The sequence below is a fragment of the Scleropages formosus genome, chromosome 13 (assembly GCF_900964775.1).
Source record: "Scleropages formosus chromosome 13, fSclFor1.1, whole genome shotgun sequence".
In the NCBI taxonomy this organism is placed as follows: Eukaryota; Metazoa; Chordata; class Actinopteri; order Osteoglossiformes; family Osteoglossidae; genus Scleropages; species Scleropages formosus.
In genome coordinates, this window is record NC_041818.1 from 16,320,571 (window position 1) to 16,334,791 (window position 14,221).

Consider the following 14,221-nt stretch of genomic DNA (forward strand, 5'->3'; position numbering starts at 1 on the left):
TACAGAAAATCCACATAATACCTATAGTCACACACTAAGTGCAATTTAGAGTTAGCAGCTGACCTGAAACATGTCTTTGAACTGTGGGAAGAAACAGGAGCACCTGAAAAAACATGCAAACTCCATACAAACAGAACTCAAGAGGATCCTGAACACACAGCACAGGCAGTGCGAGGCCTCTGACCTAAGATCTGTGCCGCTTTCATTAATACGTATTTGGCTTATTATTAAGTACGGAGGCGTCGTTTATCCATGTGGTGAAGTTCCCCTTATGAAATTAATAATGTCATCAGATGAATTGGTCTCATTAGCAACAACCTTTGAGAGCAGCACCAAACTCACTCCTGTTCTCATTAACGTCACCATGAAATTGTTCTTAAATCAATCTCTGGCTGAAATGAAAAAAAGAAATGCATGATGAAAAGGGCATCATACGGCAACCTTTTGTTTGACCTGAAATTGCAGGCTGGTCACAGTCAGAATATATAAATCTTCGAAAAGGGGATTGAGGCCCTTGCTCCTGCTCCTGCGCATGTTCTCAAGACAAGGTTAGCTCGGGTGTCATCAGTACGTCATAGCACACAGTGAGCGTTATTGCAGTCAAGGCCATATCTGCACCGCTCGGCGTCTACAGCAAGTGTGAGCAGTGTACAGATGTGACAGCGTCTTCCAGCAAGGAGCAAGCTGCAGCAGGACAGAGTGCAACAATGTGAGGGCACCATCCAGCCAACCACATCCGTCCAGCATCAGGCAGCAGCCAAGAACAGATCCACCCAAACAGTAAATGTCACAGTGAAATAATACCTCCATCTGCAGCTCTGATTCTGATTCACATTTTATTATCTTAAAGTAAATAACGGTCTTCAGAACACAGTGCCTCCGCTTGTGGCTTCCTACAGGGAATTGTCAGGCTGTGCAGGAATTCAGGGGGTAGGCCTGGACTTTCAGGAACCACAGCCTGGGCCCGATGGACCTGGGACGTCACCCGTGCTACTGCCACCAAATCTGTTCTTCCCTGCACCCAAAAGATAATGCATTATCTTCTACAGAGCTTTCAGTATGCAACCATCAAAGACCTTGCATGATCACTGTCCACATGAAAATGGTGGCAAGCACATTATAGTTTTACAGTCACCTGACAGTGAGGTTAATTTGCAGGTTGCCATCATAGTGGAACCGTGCAGTCTGTTGAGCGGGCTTGTACCTTCCAAGTGGATTGTGTGGATGGGAGCGGACTGTGACCAGGAGCCTTATTCCCGTGCCGAGAGAGCAGGTGTTTGGCAATAGAATCCCAACCAGCTGCTTCCAAGTGCCTGCAGATTGCCGTTTGCCAGCAGCGAGATATCCAGCACTCCTCGAGTCTATCCTCGCACTTTCCCACAGTGCCTAAAGAAAACAATCAGCTTTGCAAGAAGAGGATCAGTGAACCAGATATCCTGCCTTACAGGCATCCGAGAAGCCATGGGCATATTTGGGAGACTAGAGTCTGCTGCTAACTTAGAAATGACAAAATTTAAGTAAGAAATGGATTCTGTGATCGAGACGGAAAAGCTGCTTGTCCTTCAGCCGTTCGATGCATTTTGAGGGCACATTGTCGCTTGCCGCTGGCATGGTGCTTCAAGACAGTTGCATGTGAGTGGTCCAGACTGTAGTAAATACCACACAGTGAGCTAGGTAATACTTCCCATCTCCTGCTGCATAAGTGGGTAAAAATTGTAAGATGATTCACATAAAAATGTGGTAAGCATTGACATAATGATGAAAAAGAAGTTAATTACTTAACGCTATTCCCAAATGCAGGGTATGACAATTCTGTAATGCAAAAGTTATTTCCGCGGGGATGAACAAAGTGTCTATGTATCTATCTTATTTTTAACAATGAACTTAAATTGCAGAATTAAATTTTTGGTTTTATCGCTGTTTAACCCATGATTTGTTTATTGAGTATACAAACAATTAAAAAGCTCTGAGAATCGAATCTAATGTCATGATCAAGCACAAGAGTGTAAAACATCAGCAGTGCAAAGGTAACTTAGCAACAGCTCCATATGCAGCTAACTAAGTCCATCTTAATCAAACCATCTTTAAATCGCAACTAAGTTCTTTGGATGCTTACATAAGTATAGTCTTTGAAATTTAATTTCTCAATATTAATTTAACATTTTAAGTTTACTTTAAAATGCTGTATACTAGTGAGTCTACCCTGATTCCCTGTGAAAATTATAGCTTGAGAAGTGTTGAAATACCATCTTGAGTCTTGGGTGCTGATCGCTGTACACACAGTATTGAACCCCAGACATGTAAATCTAATGCAATCACTCTGAGTGAGTGAGAGAAATTATGAACTAGTTAATTTGAGTATTTGCACTCTTCAGTTTAATAATTTCAAATACTCTTGAGCAAGTACACCTGGAATGTACAATATTAGTGTAATATTATATAATATTAATAATAATATTTATACATAATCACTAAACTGAGATTTCTGAAAGCAGTTACTGTTCAGCAAAACCCCTTTCGGACTAGAGGAGTTGCTGTCCGTATCAACGTCCAGTGTTATTGCAGTAAGATTTCTGCGTAACGATTGAATGACGCTCATCAACGCTACCTGATCGTGTAATGTTTGCCGACGTCCTTACCAGCATTATCATGCGCGCACCGACCAACAGGCCCAGCATGGCATGCGACAAAACTCTGATTTAACGTGGATTCATTTAAGTAACAGAGATCATTCAGCAGGTAGCTGAAGTAAGTGTATCCGCAGCGGATCGGAGAAAAGAGTGTAGCTTGTGTGCAGGCAGCCAGCCATGTCGGTGCATTTCGAGGAGAGGAGCGGAGTGGTGCCCTGTAGGACGCCGTGGGGCTCCTGGTACCAGACCATGGAGGAGGTTTTCGTCGAGGTGAACGTCCCCCCGGGGACGGCGGCCAGAGACATTAAGTGCAACCTGGAGAGCAGACACATCGAGCTGAGTGTGAAAGGACAGCAGCTCATCAAGGTGGGCTCGGCCTGCGCTGCAGGATTGGGCCGCGGTCATCTTCCTACACGCAGACAGACGCTGCTAGGCGTGTGAACATTTCTGACAAAGATTTTTTTTATTATTATTATTTGAAGCGTCAGTGGTATTGTTGTTGGTATTTAAATGCATTTTAATTGCATTGTCATAACTGTGAAGAGTATCTGGATCGGTGTCCTGGTCAGTCAGTCAGTCAGTCAGTGGTTTTGTTAAATCTTTAGCGTAAATTTAATTGTAATGTCTTACCCAAAACAACCCCGGCCTTCATGCTAAACTGCATTAATAAATGTATAAACCTCTAAATTTAAGTTTATCTGCACCCTTGTTTCTGTAGTGGGTGTGTGTTGGCCTGTGGCCCCTGTTGGGAATTGTCTGGAAACATCTGGAAACACCTGAGAGGGGTTTGGCTTTATGAAGCAGTTTGATTCTAGACTATGGAGAAAAGAGAAAAAAAAAAAAAATTCTCCTGTTTTTGATGCAGATATCTATTTTCTTTCACATAATAGTGGGGAGCCTTATGCAAAAGACGGACGCAGAACCCTGAGGTGTGGAAGTGAGAAGGCCAGCGAGGTGAAGACGCAGGGGAAGGTGAAGGACTCACTTGCGAATGTTTCTCGTTTTAGGGAAAGCTCTTTGGTACCACTGTTTCTGACGAAGGAACTTGGACTTTGGGTGAGCTGGCACTGAAAAGCAAACCTTGCTTTTGCCGTTACAGTTCTTGTTTATGTAACAGTGAGGTAAAATCAGCATTTAGTTTAATCACTTTGGTCATTAACATATTTCTGCTACATAATAATTACAAAAAATGTTAGTGAACCCTTTGGAATATCTGGGTTTCTCCATGAATAGTCCCTGGAATGTGATTTTATCTAACAAACAACTCATGACTTTTTGCATTTCCTTATCTTTATTGAACAAATGGTTTAAGTAATGAAGGTCACTGTTGGAAAGAAGCACAGAAACCCTTACATTTAATACCTTGTAGAACCTCCCTTACTGAACTGATGTAAAATATTGAAATGCTTTTTCTAGCTGCACCTGTATGTAAAATATTGCTTCAGTATATAATGAGCTTCATTTGATTTCACTCATATTTGTCAAGACAAAATATTGCATATTGTCCCTTTCATGCTTGTCCATCCAGAGGATAAGAAGCTTGTTCGGATCATACTGATGAAGACAAACCGGGAGGCTGGGAATTGTTGGCTTTCTCTGCTGGAAGGGGAGTACTGTGCCGACCCCTGGGTTCAAGACCAAATGCAGAGAAAACTGACTCTGGAGAGGTTCCAGAGAGAGGTAACCATAGCTACAAGTGATTGACAGTGTGGTTTGTCCCATTTTATACATTATGCAAGGAGTTTAGGTTTACTATTTATGTGACACATTCAGTTGCATATTAAATAGGGTGAGCTTTTTCCAGGTTCTTAGATTTTGTCAAAGTACGTTGATACATGTTTGCATCACAGTTAGTAGTAATGCAAAACTTATATTGTACATACCCTGTCCACACAAAGCTTAAGGTATTAAGCCTTAGTTGAGAATGTGTGTCAAATTACTGTGCTTTTACAGAATCCTGGATTTGACTTCAGTGGTGCTGAAATTTCTGGGAATTTTGCTGGTGGTGGACCAGACTTCTCCAATTTGCAAAAGTAAATGGCGTCAGACTACCAAGCACCAGGGTTTCCAGTTGTGCCTGGTGTGGGACTGGCAACATGGACTTTCTGGCAGCCTACTGCAGTCCAGAGCACATGCTTGACAAAAGCACTGGACATTCACTGAGGAATGATGGCAGAAGACCTTGCAATAAGCCCTCTGCTAAAGTTTAAAAAAACTGGGAAAAAGGGGAATGTTTGAAAGCATGTTGATATTGATATAAAATACAAGGGCAGTGTTTGCATTTCAATAAAGTTTTATTGAAAGGTAACTTTTCACAGCAGAACTTTTTTTTTTTTTTACTACAAACCTAGTTCCCAGACTTTTTTGAAAGCTTTAACAAACTAGGTGTGCTGACAACTCTTGGGCACTAGTAAGACACTCCAGCATCAAGAGTTTAAGTGGAATATTTCAGTGCAAGAACAATCACATTAAGAATTTTTAGCATCCACAATTTTAAATTCAAGTTCAATTTGGCTGCACTACAAGATTGTTGTAAATTGTCAGCCAGGTGACCACTGGTGTTCTAAGGCTACATTTTCTAATTCACATTGTCATACAGTGGATGTGTTCTTGAGCACTGAATATGCCACAGCTTGTTTGTAGCATCTGCGTTACAAAGAAATAGTCACCTTGGGTAGGAGTGTGCATTAGGATAGTTTAACAACCTAGGATGGGAGTTAAGGGTTTTGGGCCCGATTTCTTGGTTTCATTTTATACTAAATCACAAAACCCTGCTCCCTCCTCTTCCACATAGTGGACTGAGGACCTAGGTGGTACAATACTTCATTGCTTAAAACCATCACCAGTGCCAGAGCCTACTGAAGAATCGTGGCGCTGATTCAACCAAGAACATACAAACCTTATCCAGTTAAGGGGAAGGGGAAAAGGGGGGCAGCATAAGGGCAAGAGACTGGTCAAAATAGTGACTAGGCTGAACATTTTGGACAACTTTGTTTTTCCTCTGAAAGTAAATATTTTACCTGAAAATGATGTAAAGAGATCCTGGGGTTGATTTCTGTCTACTGCACTCAGGAAAGCCATGCAATTTCAGTGCTATGTATTCTAGCCACTATTTCCTTAGCAGGTGGCTTCTGGGATAGTTGGAAGGTGTGCAATTTTGTAGTAGCTGTGTTTCAGTTGTCTAGCTGTCCTGCCAGAGATGATCCATCGCAATTTTTGGCCAGTTGGTCTGGAGCACTTGGTGGAAGAATACTCAGCCAGGCACTTTGCAACCAGTTCCCTCACACAAAACAGATCACCATCCTTTATCTGAAAAGGAAAGCCATTCATCAGCAAAGAATGGAACAAGGACACAAGCTGCAGCATGGAACATAAGAATCTATTGTTAGTGTTACGCAATTCTTGTATAACATTTCTAATGGACAGCTTATTTCAGCCATAAGTCCTATTACAGCTTCAGCTGGCCTTAGCCAGCTAAGAGGCACATCTGGTAATGGAGCCAACTGGAAAGTAGACACTTACATTGGAATGCTGCTGGAGAGACTGCAGCACTTCAGCCATTTCATGCAGCTGTTGCTCCTGCGTTTCTAATGCCAGAATGGCCAGAGCAAGCAGAGAGGGCTGTAAAAATAGTTAATACAAATTCAGCTTACCAACCTTTTATTTAAAATCACAACTATTTTCCTGCATTACAGAATTACCTGTGGTCAAAACTAATTGCATACTTTTAAAATCGAAGGAACTGCCACTTCCATAAGTGCAGTAAAGGCTTTCATAACTGATTATGAACTTTCCACAACCAAAAATAATTCTAGTATGCAAATTTTACTGCTTATAAAGACTAAAATGCCAAAACTCAAGTCACTACTGATATGGTTTACTACTCAATCCCAACTGATCATTTTGGTACCCAATTAGTTTACAGAAGACAACTCCTTTGTAAGGTTGCTAAAAAAAGGTGGAGTATATTACCTTTACTTTAGAAAATCCAAAGGAACAGTGGCAGGCTTTCAGTTGTGCTTCTAGCCGCTCAACATTAAAAGCAGGTTTCCTAGGAACAATTGTATTTGTTACTACCATTTACAAACAAAGTAGGACTCTGCTCACAATTGAGCAAAAGTGGCAAGCATTGATTAAATTACTGAAATTCTTACTCATTGGCAACCAGCAGCTCGCATATGTAGGAGTGGTAGAGTCGAAGGAAGTGCAGAGCTGTTGGGGCCTTAACCTTCCAGTACAACTTCTCCAAGATGATCTTCTCCATACGCATCATGTCAGACACTGTAAAGCGGTTCTGGCTGATTCGTATCAGGTCTCCAGCCAGAGGAACATTTCTCTCTTCCTCTGAAGACTTCACAGCAATGTAAAAACAGCACAGTCCAACACAGGACAGGTGCTTCGGCTGAATCTGTAGAATTAAGTAGTTGTGCTCATTAATATTAAACATCTACATGACTCATTATACAGAAGGCTTAGTCACTCATAATACACCACAATTCGTAAGAATGCGGAATTTCAGATTCAGTCCCACCCCCACCCGGGCGGTTGTACTGTACCTTCATTATGGCAAGGAATCGGTCCAGTAGATTCACAGCAAGGGAGAATGTCTCAGAACTGAAGCCGAAGAAGCGGGTCAGCGAAAGCAGGTCTTTCACTGCAAAGTCCCGCAATTTCGCAGTCATCCTCAGACCATTGTCATGGGCACATTCGAGGATCCGGAGGCCACTCAGCTTAGGTTGGTACCGGCTCTCCTGCTCCAGAAGGGCCTTGAGCTGGATGGCGAAGGGCACACAGGCCTCTCCTGTCACCGTGTCAATCATCTGGAAGCAGGAATAAGATCACCACCAAAATTAAGCCTCTGCATCAAAACAAGGAGTGATATGATGTCCAGGAGGAGAGGAGACTCCAAGGCTCCATTCTTCTCCACCTTCCTAAAACACATGATCCAATAGCTTTCAGTTAAAAAAAAAAATTCAGTCAATTAACCCTTGGAAAAACACCACGTTTTTAAAAACTGCATTTATTAACCTTCGCTCTGAGCAGTTGTTTTAAGTTAGTGTCAGGGCCACAGAGAGAGAGCAGGCAGCAGCAGGCCGACATGCCGCGACATGTCCCTCCTGACTGACTGAGCGAACAGCACCACAGCTCGGTGGGCGAAGCACTGAAGTCGCCCGTTTTCTCAGCAAACTAAACATTCATGCGGTTGTGTTTCAATTACTCATTTGCTTTTAAACGTAAAATTTAAATAGTTTTAAAAGTAATTTTTAGCGGCGTTTACAACAAGACGGGCTTGTCAGCAGCAGATCGAGGACGTTTTTTTGTTTTGTCAAATCTAGGCTAGCCACTGACTGACACAGGCGCATAACTAATAAAGCGCTTCCTGCTGAAGAGCTCACAGTAAAACGTCGAAAACACGTTAAAATGAATTTGTGTCATAAACGTACTCACCTTGGCTTGTCTATTACAACTGCATCGGAAGGAAAATATTATAAATTTATGTTTTCAACTGAAGAATCACCGTCCTCGTGCAGCGATACTGTAATAAAGCTATAAATAGCGACAGACAAAATAAAATGACATAAAACGAGAAAAAAAAATAAAATAAAAGTAAGTATGAACTTCAGGTTTAAGCAATCCTTTTAAATCCCCTCCCTTTGCACACCCCGTACCCTTGGCGTACAGAGAACGTTCTCCCAGCGCCCCTTCCAATAAATACCTTCTCTCACTCTGAGTACCAGAAGATATGATTGGTCGCTCTACAAACACGCTCTCTTTCCTTGAAACATCATTGGCTGAAAACCTATAAATCACTCTAAATGCTCCGCCCTCCGAAGCTGAATCAAGAAGGTTCTGTGTGGTACGAAAGGACGAGGGCGAATGGGCGGTCACGTGACCCAGTCATACGTCCACAAAAGACGCCGGCGAGAGCTGTCCCAGTAGGACAGTCTCCTTTGTGTGGGAACTACTTCAGGGTTCCCCAAAACAACCAAATATCGTCCTGCCTAACCTCCGGGCATCCAAGCTTTTCTTTCAGAGCTGTGATACTTTACTTAACACTTTGTATTTCTTAACCTAAACTGTAGGCCTATTCTGTGCCAGGTAAATCTGTACATTTTAATAACTGACCACAGCTGTGGACAAGGTTATTGTGCATGATAAACAGTGATTTGTTATTTGTTGACAAAACACACTGATTCCACTTTTTATTATATTTCTCAAAATGAGTAGGTGGGTGTGGTGGTTTGGCCTGTGCCTGCTGTGTGGTGGGTCTGGGGTTCGAGTCCTGCTTGGGGTGCCTTGTGGCAGAGTGGTGGCCTGTCCAGGGTGTGTCCCCTCCTCTTTCAGCCTTGCGCCCTGTGTTGCCGGGTAGGCTGCGGCTCACTGCGACCCTCCTTGGAACAAGCGGTTATAGCAATTTAAAAAAAAAAAATACACTTATGTAGGTCTCTACTTTGAAATAGACTAGAAGATGAATTAAATTTTATTTATTCTTTTAGCAGACACTTTTCTGCAAAGAAACGTTATGCTGTTATTAGTCCAAGGTGATTTATGGTGGTGGATATGCTGTACTGTACTATGTACTATGATCAATATAAGTACAGCAATACATCAAGGGAAATTTAGTTGCACCATTATCCATCACTAGGCGATCACACACACATTAAGTTACACACACAAACACTACAGTCAATATAGATTCCCCAGTTCACCTGAAACACACATCTTGAGACCGTGGGAGGAAACCAGAGCAGACAGCGAAATCCCACATGAACACAGGGAGAACGTGCGAACTTCAGACTGCCTCGTCGAGAATCAAATACACATCTGAACCCTGAGTCCAGGAACAGCAAGGCACTGGTGCTGCCACTGTGCCATTAATTTCATAATTTGTCTTGGCACCAAAACATTATTGCAGACAGTTTAAACAAAAGTAAAATGGATTTTACTGTACAACTTCATACAGCGCTTGCCCTTCTTCATCACTGATCAGTTTCAATCTAAGGATAAGTAAGGAGCGATACTATGAAGCAAACAATGTATGCTAAATATGACATTTAAAATACATTATTATTTAAAATAATATTTTCTGCTACGTGCTATTGCTTTTGTACACTGAATTAAAATATGAACATTTACATGTATTCATTTACATGTTACTTATGTATTGATTTACATATTACAATTTTTTAACTGCTGATGTAAGATGGTACTGCTGTGACAGTGTTTGGGTGTGTAATATTACCAAACACCCACTGCCTCAGGCTGTGTTACGCAACAGATACATGAAACACATGAATCAATATTAGGCCATCTTAATTTTCTCTCAGTCAGGGGCATAGATATGCAGCCAAAAGCAGAATATTACCATTATTCTCGTCTGATGGCTGTAATATGGCACAAGATAGAGTTAAAGTAACGTTGCCATTGAACAAAAAATACTTGTCAAAATGAAATTCGTAGCAACTTTTACTGACGAAACATACGGTAGAGGAGCAAGGGATGTCACCTTGTAATAATATTTCACTCTTGCTGGAAGACAGGGGGTGTGGTGGCACATGGGTTGAACCAGGTCCTGCTCTCCGGTGGGTCTGGGGTTCAAGCCCCCCTGGGGGTGCTGTGTGATGGACTGGTGTCCTGTCCTGTCCTGGGTGTGTCCCCTCCCCCTCCTGTGTAGCCAGGTTAGGCTCTGGCTCCCTGTGACCCTGCATGGGAGAAGTGGTTCACACAGTGTGTGTGTGTGTGTGTGTGTGTGTGTGGGGGGGGAGCACACTTGAGTAAGGTAATTAATTACCTTGAATTTTTATATAGTAAGAATACCGAGCATAAATAACTGTGAAGTCGATAATCTAACATTATAAGTCGCCTTGGACAAAGGGTACTGCTAAATAAACGTTAAAAACAATAAACCAAATTGATATGCAGTATGTCCTGCTGGCAGACAGCCCGCTCGCTACCTCCGGTACCTCCGTAAAGCCCGTCTGACCCACTGACACACATCAGCATCCCTGTACGTGCGGCACGCGACCTTCGCAGCGCAGTGACGACACAGTGGGCGGAGCCAGGGCCGTTTAAAAACACTGCACATACAGGCAGTGAGGGTACATTTCCATTTCGCATCAGTGTCTCGTCTGCTCTTACTGTGTTTTATTACAGCGTATATCGTTCCGATATGACTTCGCGCTTTGTCATTTAGTACTTATTTATACGGGGTTGTTTTTTTTTTTTCGTATTGCTACACACAACGAAATACTCAATCCATAAGCCATCAAGAAGCTGGTGTTTAGTGTTGTTTTTGTTGTTGTCTTGCGTGGAAATGGAGCAGCGAAGGTAGAAAAACTGAGAAGACCAATGCTCTTTGTCTCGGAGGAGTCTCGTCTTTTTGCAAACGGAGTGGTAAGGCTCTTACTTGGCGTGTGTTTTGACACCGCAGCACTTCTGCCAGCCCGGGTTTGTTTACATGGCTCCGAAGAAATATTACTGTAAGGATATCCGTGTTCACGCGAACAGAGAATAAAACGCGCGTTGAGAGATGAGCTGCTCAGTTGTTCTGAAGGTTTTGTTCCTCTTCTGACGACACTGTTGCGCTGCGGTAACCAGGAACAGCTGGTATGATCAGCTTGTGAATGTGTGTGTAATGTTTTAATGTATTTTTTTTTTTTTATTTCGGTGTCGATTTGTGTGAAGTAAACTATTTTTTTTTTTTTTTTTTGTTCTTGTTCTTCTAATTTTTTTTGTAGTCAGTCTAAATAGAAAGGTGCTTCCCGTTGTATTTCACTGTCAGAACTAAAAAAAAATAGTTCTTTGGAACCGAGTCATTTTGTACATTTTTAGTGACATGGATTACATTATTTTAATTTTATATGACTGAGAGGTCCTGATGAGTTCGTGCTTTTAGTTAGAATAATTGCTTAACGCGCGCACACAAAAAGCCCTATACATACGTATGCTATAGTAACTGATGTAAACAAATGGAGGAAGTTCCCGGACTAATCCACCAGTCCAGTGTCTTATGAACTTTCAGTTTTACTTCAGAAGATACTGTACCTAAAGGGTAAACTGCTGCTGTGTAGTAAAGTGCACCTTCCTGAAACAGTGGAGCATTGTATTGTTTCTCCCCCCCCCCCGCAGCAGGTGTGCGGACCCCCCAGGGAAAGCTGGCCGCCCCCGAGCAGCTCGTCATGAGGTGCCCGGGACCTGCGGACGGGCGGCTCGCGGGGCGGCTCGCGGACGCCTTGGCTCGAGAGGCGCGTCTCTGGAAAGCACCCGTCTTCAAGAACGGCTCCATTCAGGTGAGCTGCGCTCAGCGCTCGTGCTCTGAGCCCAGCGCGTGTGTCGCTTCGCCGGGATTCATCTCTGCTCTGAGTCTGTGTGTGTGTGTTTTATTTATTTGTTTTTTTTCTCCCTTTCTTTCTCCCCTCTCGCCCTCTTCCTTCTCCAGGGCACAGATATTTTGGCGTGCCAGCAAGAGGAGGTGATTTTATGGCTAGGGAGACTGAGCCAGACTTTTTCCTTTTGTCCACAAACGTTTGCCCTTGCAGTAAGCATTTTGAACAGGCTCCTGGCATCAGTAAAGGTAAACAGAAAATACGCAACAGTAGTCCCCGACTTACGACACGCGCTACTTACGATTGCCGAGGCTTACAGTGGCTGTGCCGTCCAAATGCTTATATTGAACAGCTGGTGGTGTAGTGGTTAGAGCTGCTGTCTTTGGACCTAAAGGTTGCAGATTTGATGCCCACCTCCATTGTAGTGCCTGTGAGCAAGGTACTTACTATAAATTGCTCTGGTAAAATTACCCAGCTGTATAAATGGGTGAATAACTCTAAGTCGCTTTGGAGAAAAGCGTCAGATAAATGTAAATGTTTTATTTCGGAGGACCGCTGTTCACGAGTCACCATATTTCTTATTGACTTGGTCAGGGTGTCTGTTAGTGGTTGTGTTTTAGTGACAAAAATGTTTCACTTACAGAACATTTCATTTGTGATTCCATTGAAGTTACTTGTGTCAGTATTCTGGTGATGCAGAAAAAGTGAAAAGAAAAAACAGAAAATGAAAGTGAAAATAACAGTCCATCTCGAAAGTGTGTGTAATACCTCACTGTATTTATACTGTTATTCTATATTAGTATTATAGTAACATGAAAAATGTGTGAAATTAGTGAAAAATTATAACAAAGCCCTATGATACAACATGGCATTAATGTGTGTTAAATCATCAGGATATATAAATATTTGTATGATAATGTGTAAAGAGGTTTGTGATTTAAGATGACATTTACTTACACCGAGGTCACTGGAATGGAATCCAATCATAAGCTGAAGACTGTCTGTATTGGTGTTACCTTAAATGCTAGTCACAGATATACAAGGGTAAACCTTTTTCAAAATTCTGCTTGTTCTGTCACAGACACAGCCCAAATATCTTCGATGCATAGCCATTACATCTCTGATCCTTGCTGCCAAAGTCAATGAAGAGGATGAGGTAATTGCCTAGCTTTCTTATGAATGACTAAAACTATTTTACATCAATATATGTTCATGGGCTGTCAATGTTTAAGACACTTTAGCCATTAGTGAAGTATACATTTTATTAGGATTTGTGTCTTCCAGTGTCATTAATAATTTGCCATCACAAAGCACCCATCATTTAAAAAAAAAAAAAAAAAAAGTCAAACAATTGAATGCATTCAAAAATATGTTTATTACATTACAAGACACAGGTTAAATAAAGCTGCATTTTATTGTTTCACTTTGTTGTTAGGTGATTGTGTCTGTGAAGGACGTTGCAGTGCAGAGTGCGTGTAATTGTTCAACAGCAGAGATTGTTCGCATGGAGAGGATCATACTAGCTAAACTCCACTGGGACCTTTACTCTGCAACAGCAGTTGACTTTGTCCATATTGTAAGTAGCAGGTGTACCTCTTTTACTTTCCACTGACTCTGAAACGCTTTGGAAAAAACAATGTAACATTTGTCTTGCAAATGGAGTATTGGTCCATGATGTTTTGCATCCATTGAATTTGGCACCTAAAAAGGAATGTTTTTGACAGCCTAAAAGCAATTATTCTGACTTCTGACCTCTCTTTTTTCACCAGCTCTTTTAAAGCTGTCACAAAATGTTGGGAGTTCAGAATTATGCATTTATGGCCAAGGCACTTAACTATTAAGTGTATGCCAAATACATGTAGACACATTCATAAGTAAAATGTATATTCCCTTAATTTTAAGTACTCATTTTTTTGTCCTTAATAATTAGGGTAATTTCTAAATAGACTGACTCTTAACTGTACAAGTCAAGGTGTGGACTTGGGTGGTAAATCCTGAGTTTCTTTTTCCCCTGTCTAGGACAAAATCTCATATCAGTCCAGCATTTGAGTGTTTTCACACTACTAAACATGTAAACACATTTTCTGCTTCTATTTAAACTGAGAAGTCTGTAAGCCGGTTTTAAAAGTAAAACAAATTATTCTTTAACAAAACTCCTTCAATTTAAAACACTTGCACAGCTTGATCATCTGAACCACTGACCTTGCGCAGCTGTCAAAGCAATACTGCATTGAAACGATAGAAGGAGAGACCAATAGAAAATTA

The 14,221-nt window shown here is 41.7% G+C and overlaps 3 protein-coding genes across 4 annotated transcripts; 2 read left to right on the forward strand and 1 right to left on the reverse strand.

Moving 5' to 3' along the window:
* The first annotated feature begins 2,646 nt into the window (after positions 1–2,646).
* nudcd2 (NudC domain containing 2) lies at positions 2,647–5,096 on the forward strand. Of its 2 annotated transcripts, XM_018756519.2 has the most exons (5): positions 2,647–2,996; positions 3,521–3,559; positions 3,638–3,686; positions 4,159–4,310; positions 4,584–5,096. In XM_018756519.2, the coding sequence occupies exons 1-5, from the start codon at positions 2,808–2,810 to the stop codon at positions 4,665–4,667; spliced, it is 513 nt and encodes a 170-aa protein (XP_018612035.1). In that variant the 5' UTR covers positions 2,647–2,807; the 3' UTR covers positions 4,668–5,096. The 2 variants fall into 2 exon arrangements, with proteins under 2 accessions (XP_018612035.1, XP_018612036.1); XM_018756520.2 differs by lacking the exon at positions 3,521–3,559.
* A 577-nt stretch (positions 5,097–5,673) lies between these two features.
* ccng1 (cyclin G1) lies at positions 5,674–8,327 on the reverse strand. Its single transcript, XM_018756518.1, has 6 exons — positions 8,079–8,327; positions 7,187–7,450; positions 6,785–7,038; positions 6,603–6,681; positions 6,153–6,251; positions 5,674–5,939 (listed from the first exon to the last, which is right to left on the reverse strand). Exons 2-6 carry the CDS (start codon positions 7,448–7,450, stop codon positions 5,748–5,750), a joined length of 888 nt encoding a protein of 295 aa, XP_018612034.1. The 5' UTR covers positions 8,079–8,327; the 3' UTR covers positions 5,674–5,747.
* Positions 8,328–10,700: 2,373 nt separating this feature from the next.
* Positions 10,701–13,581, forward strand: LOC114912101 (cyclin-I-like). The gene is made up of 5 exons (XM_029257234.1): positions 10,701–11,024; positions 11,760–11,920; positions 12,070–12,204; positions 13,038–13,112; positions 13,392–13,581. Exons 2-5 carry the CDS (start codon positions 11,810–11,812, stop codon positions 13,566–13,568), a joined length of 498 nt encoding a protein of 165 aa, XP_029113067.1. The 5' UTR covers positions 10,701–11,024; positions 11,760–11,809; the 3' UTR covers positions 13,569–13,581.
* The last annotated feature ends 640 nt before the right edge of the window (positions 13,582–14,221 follow it).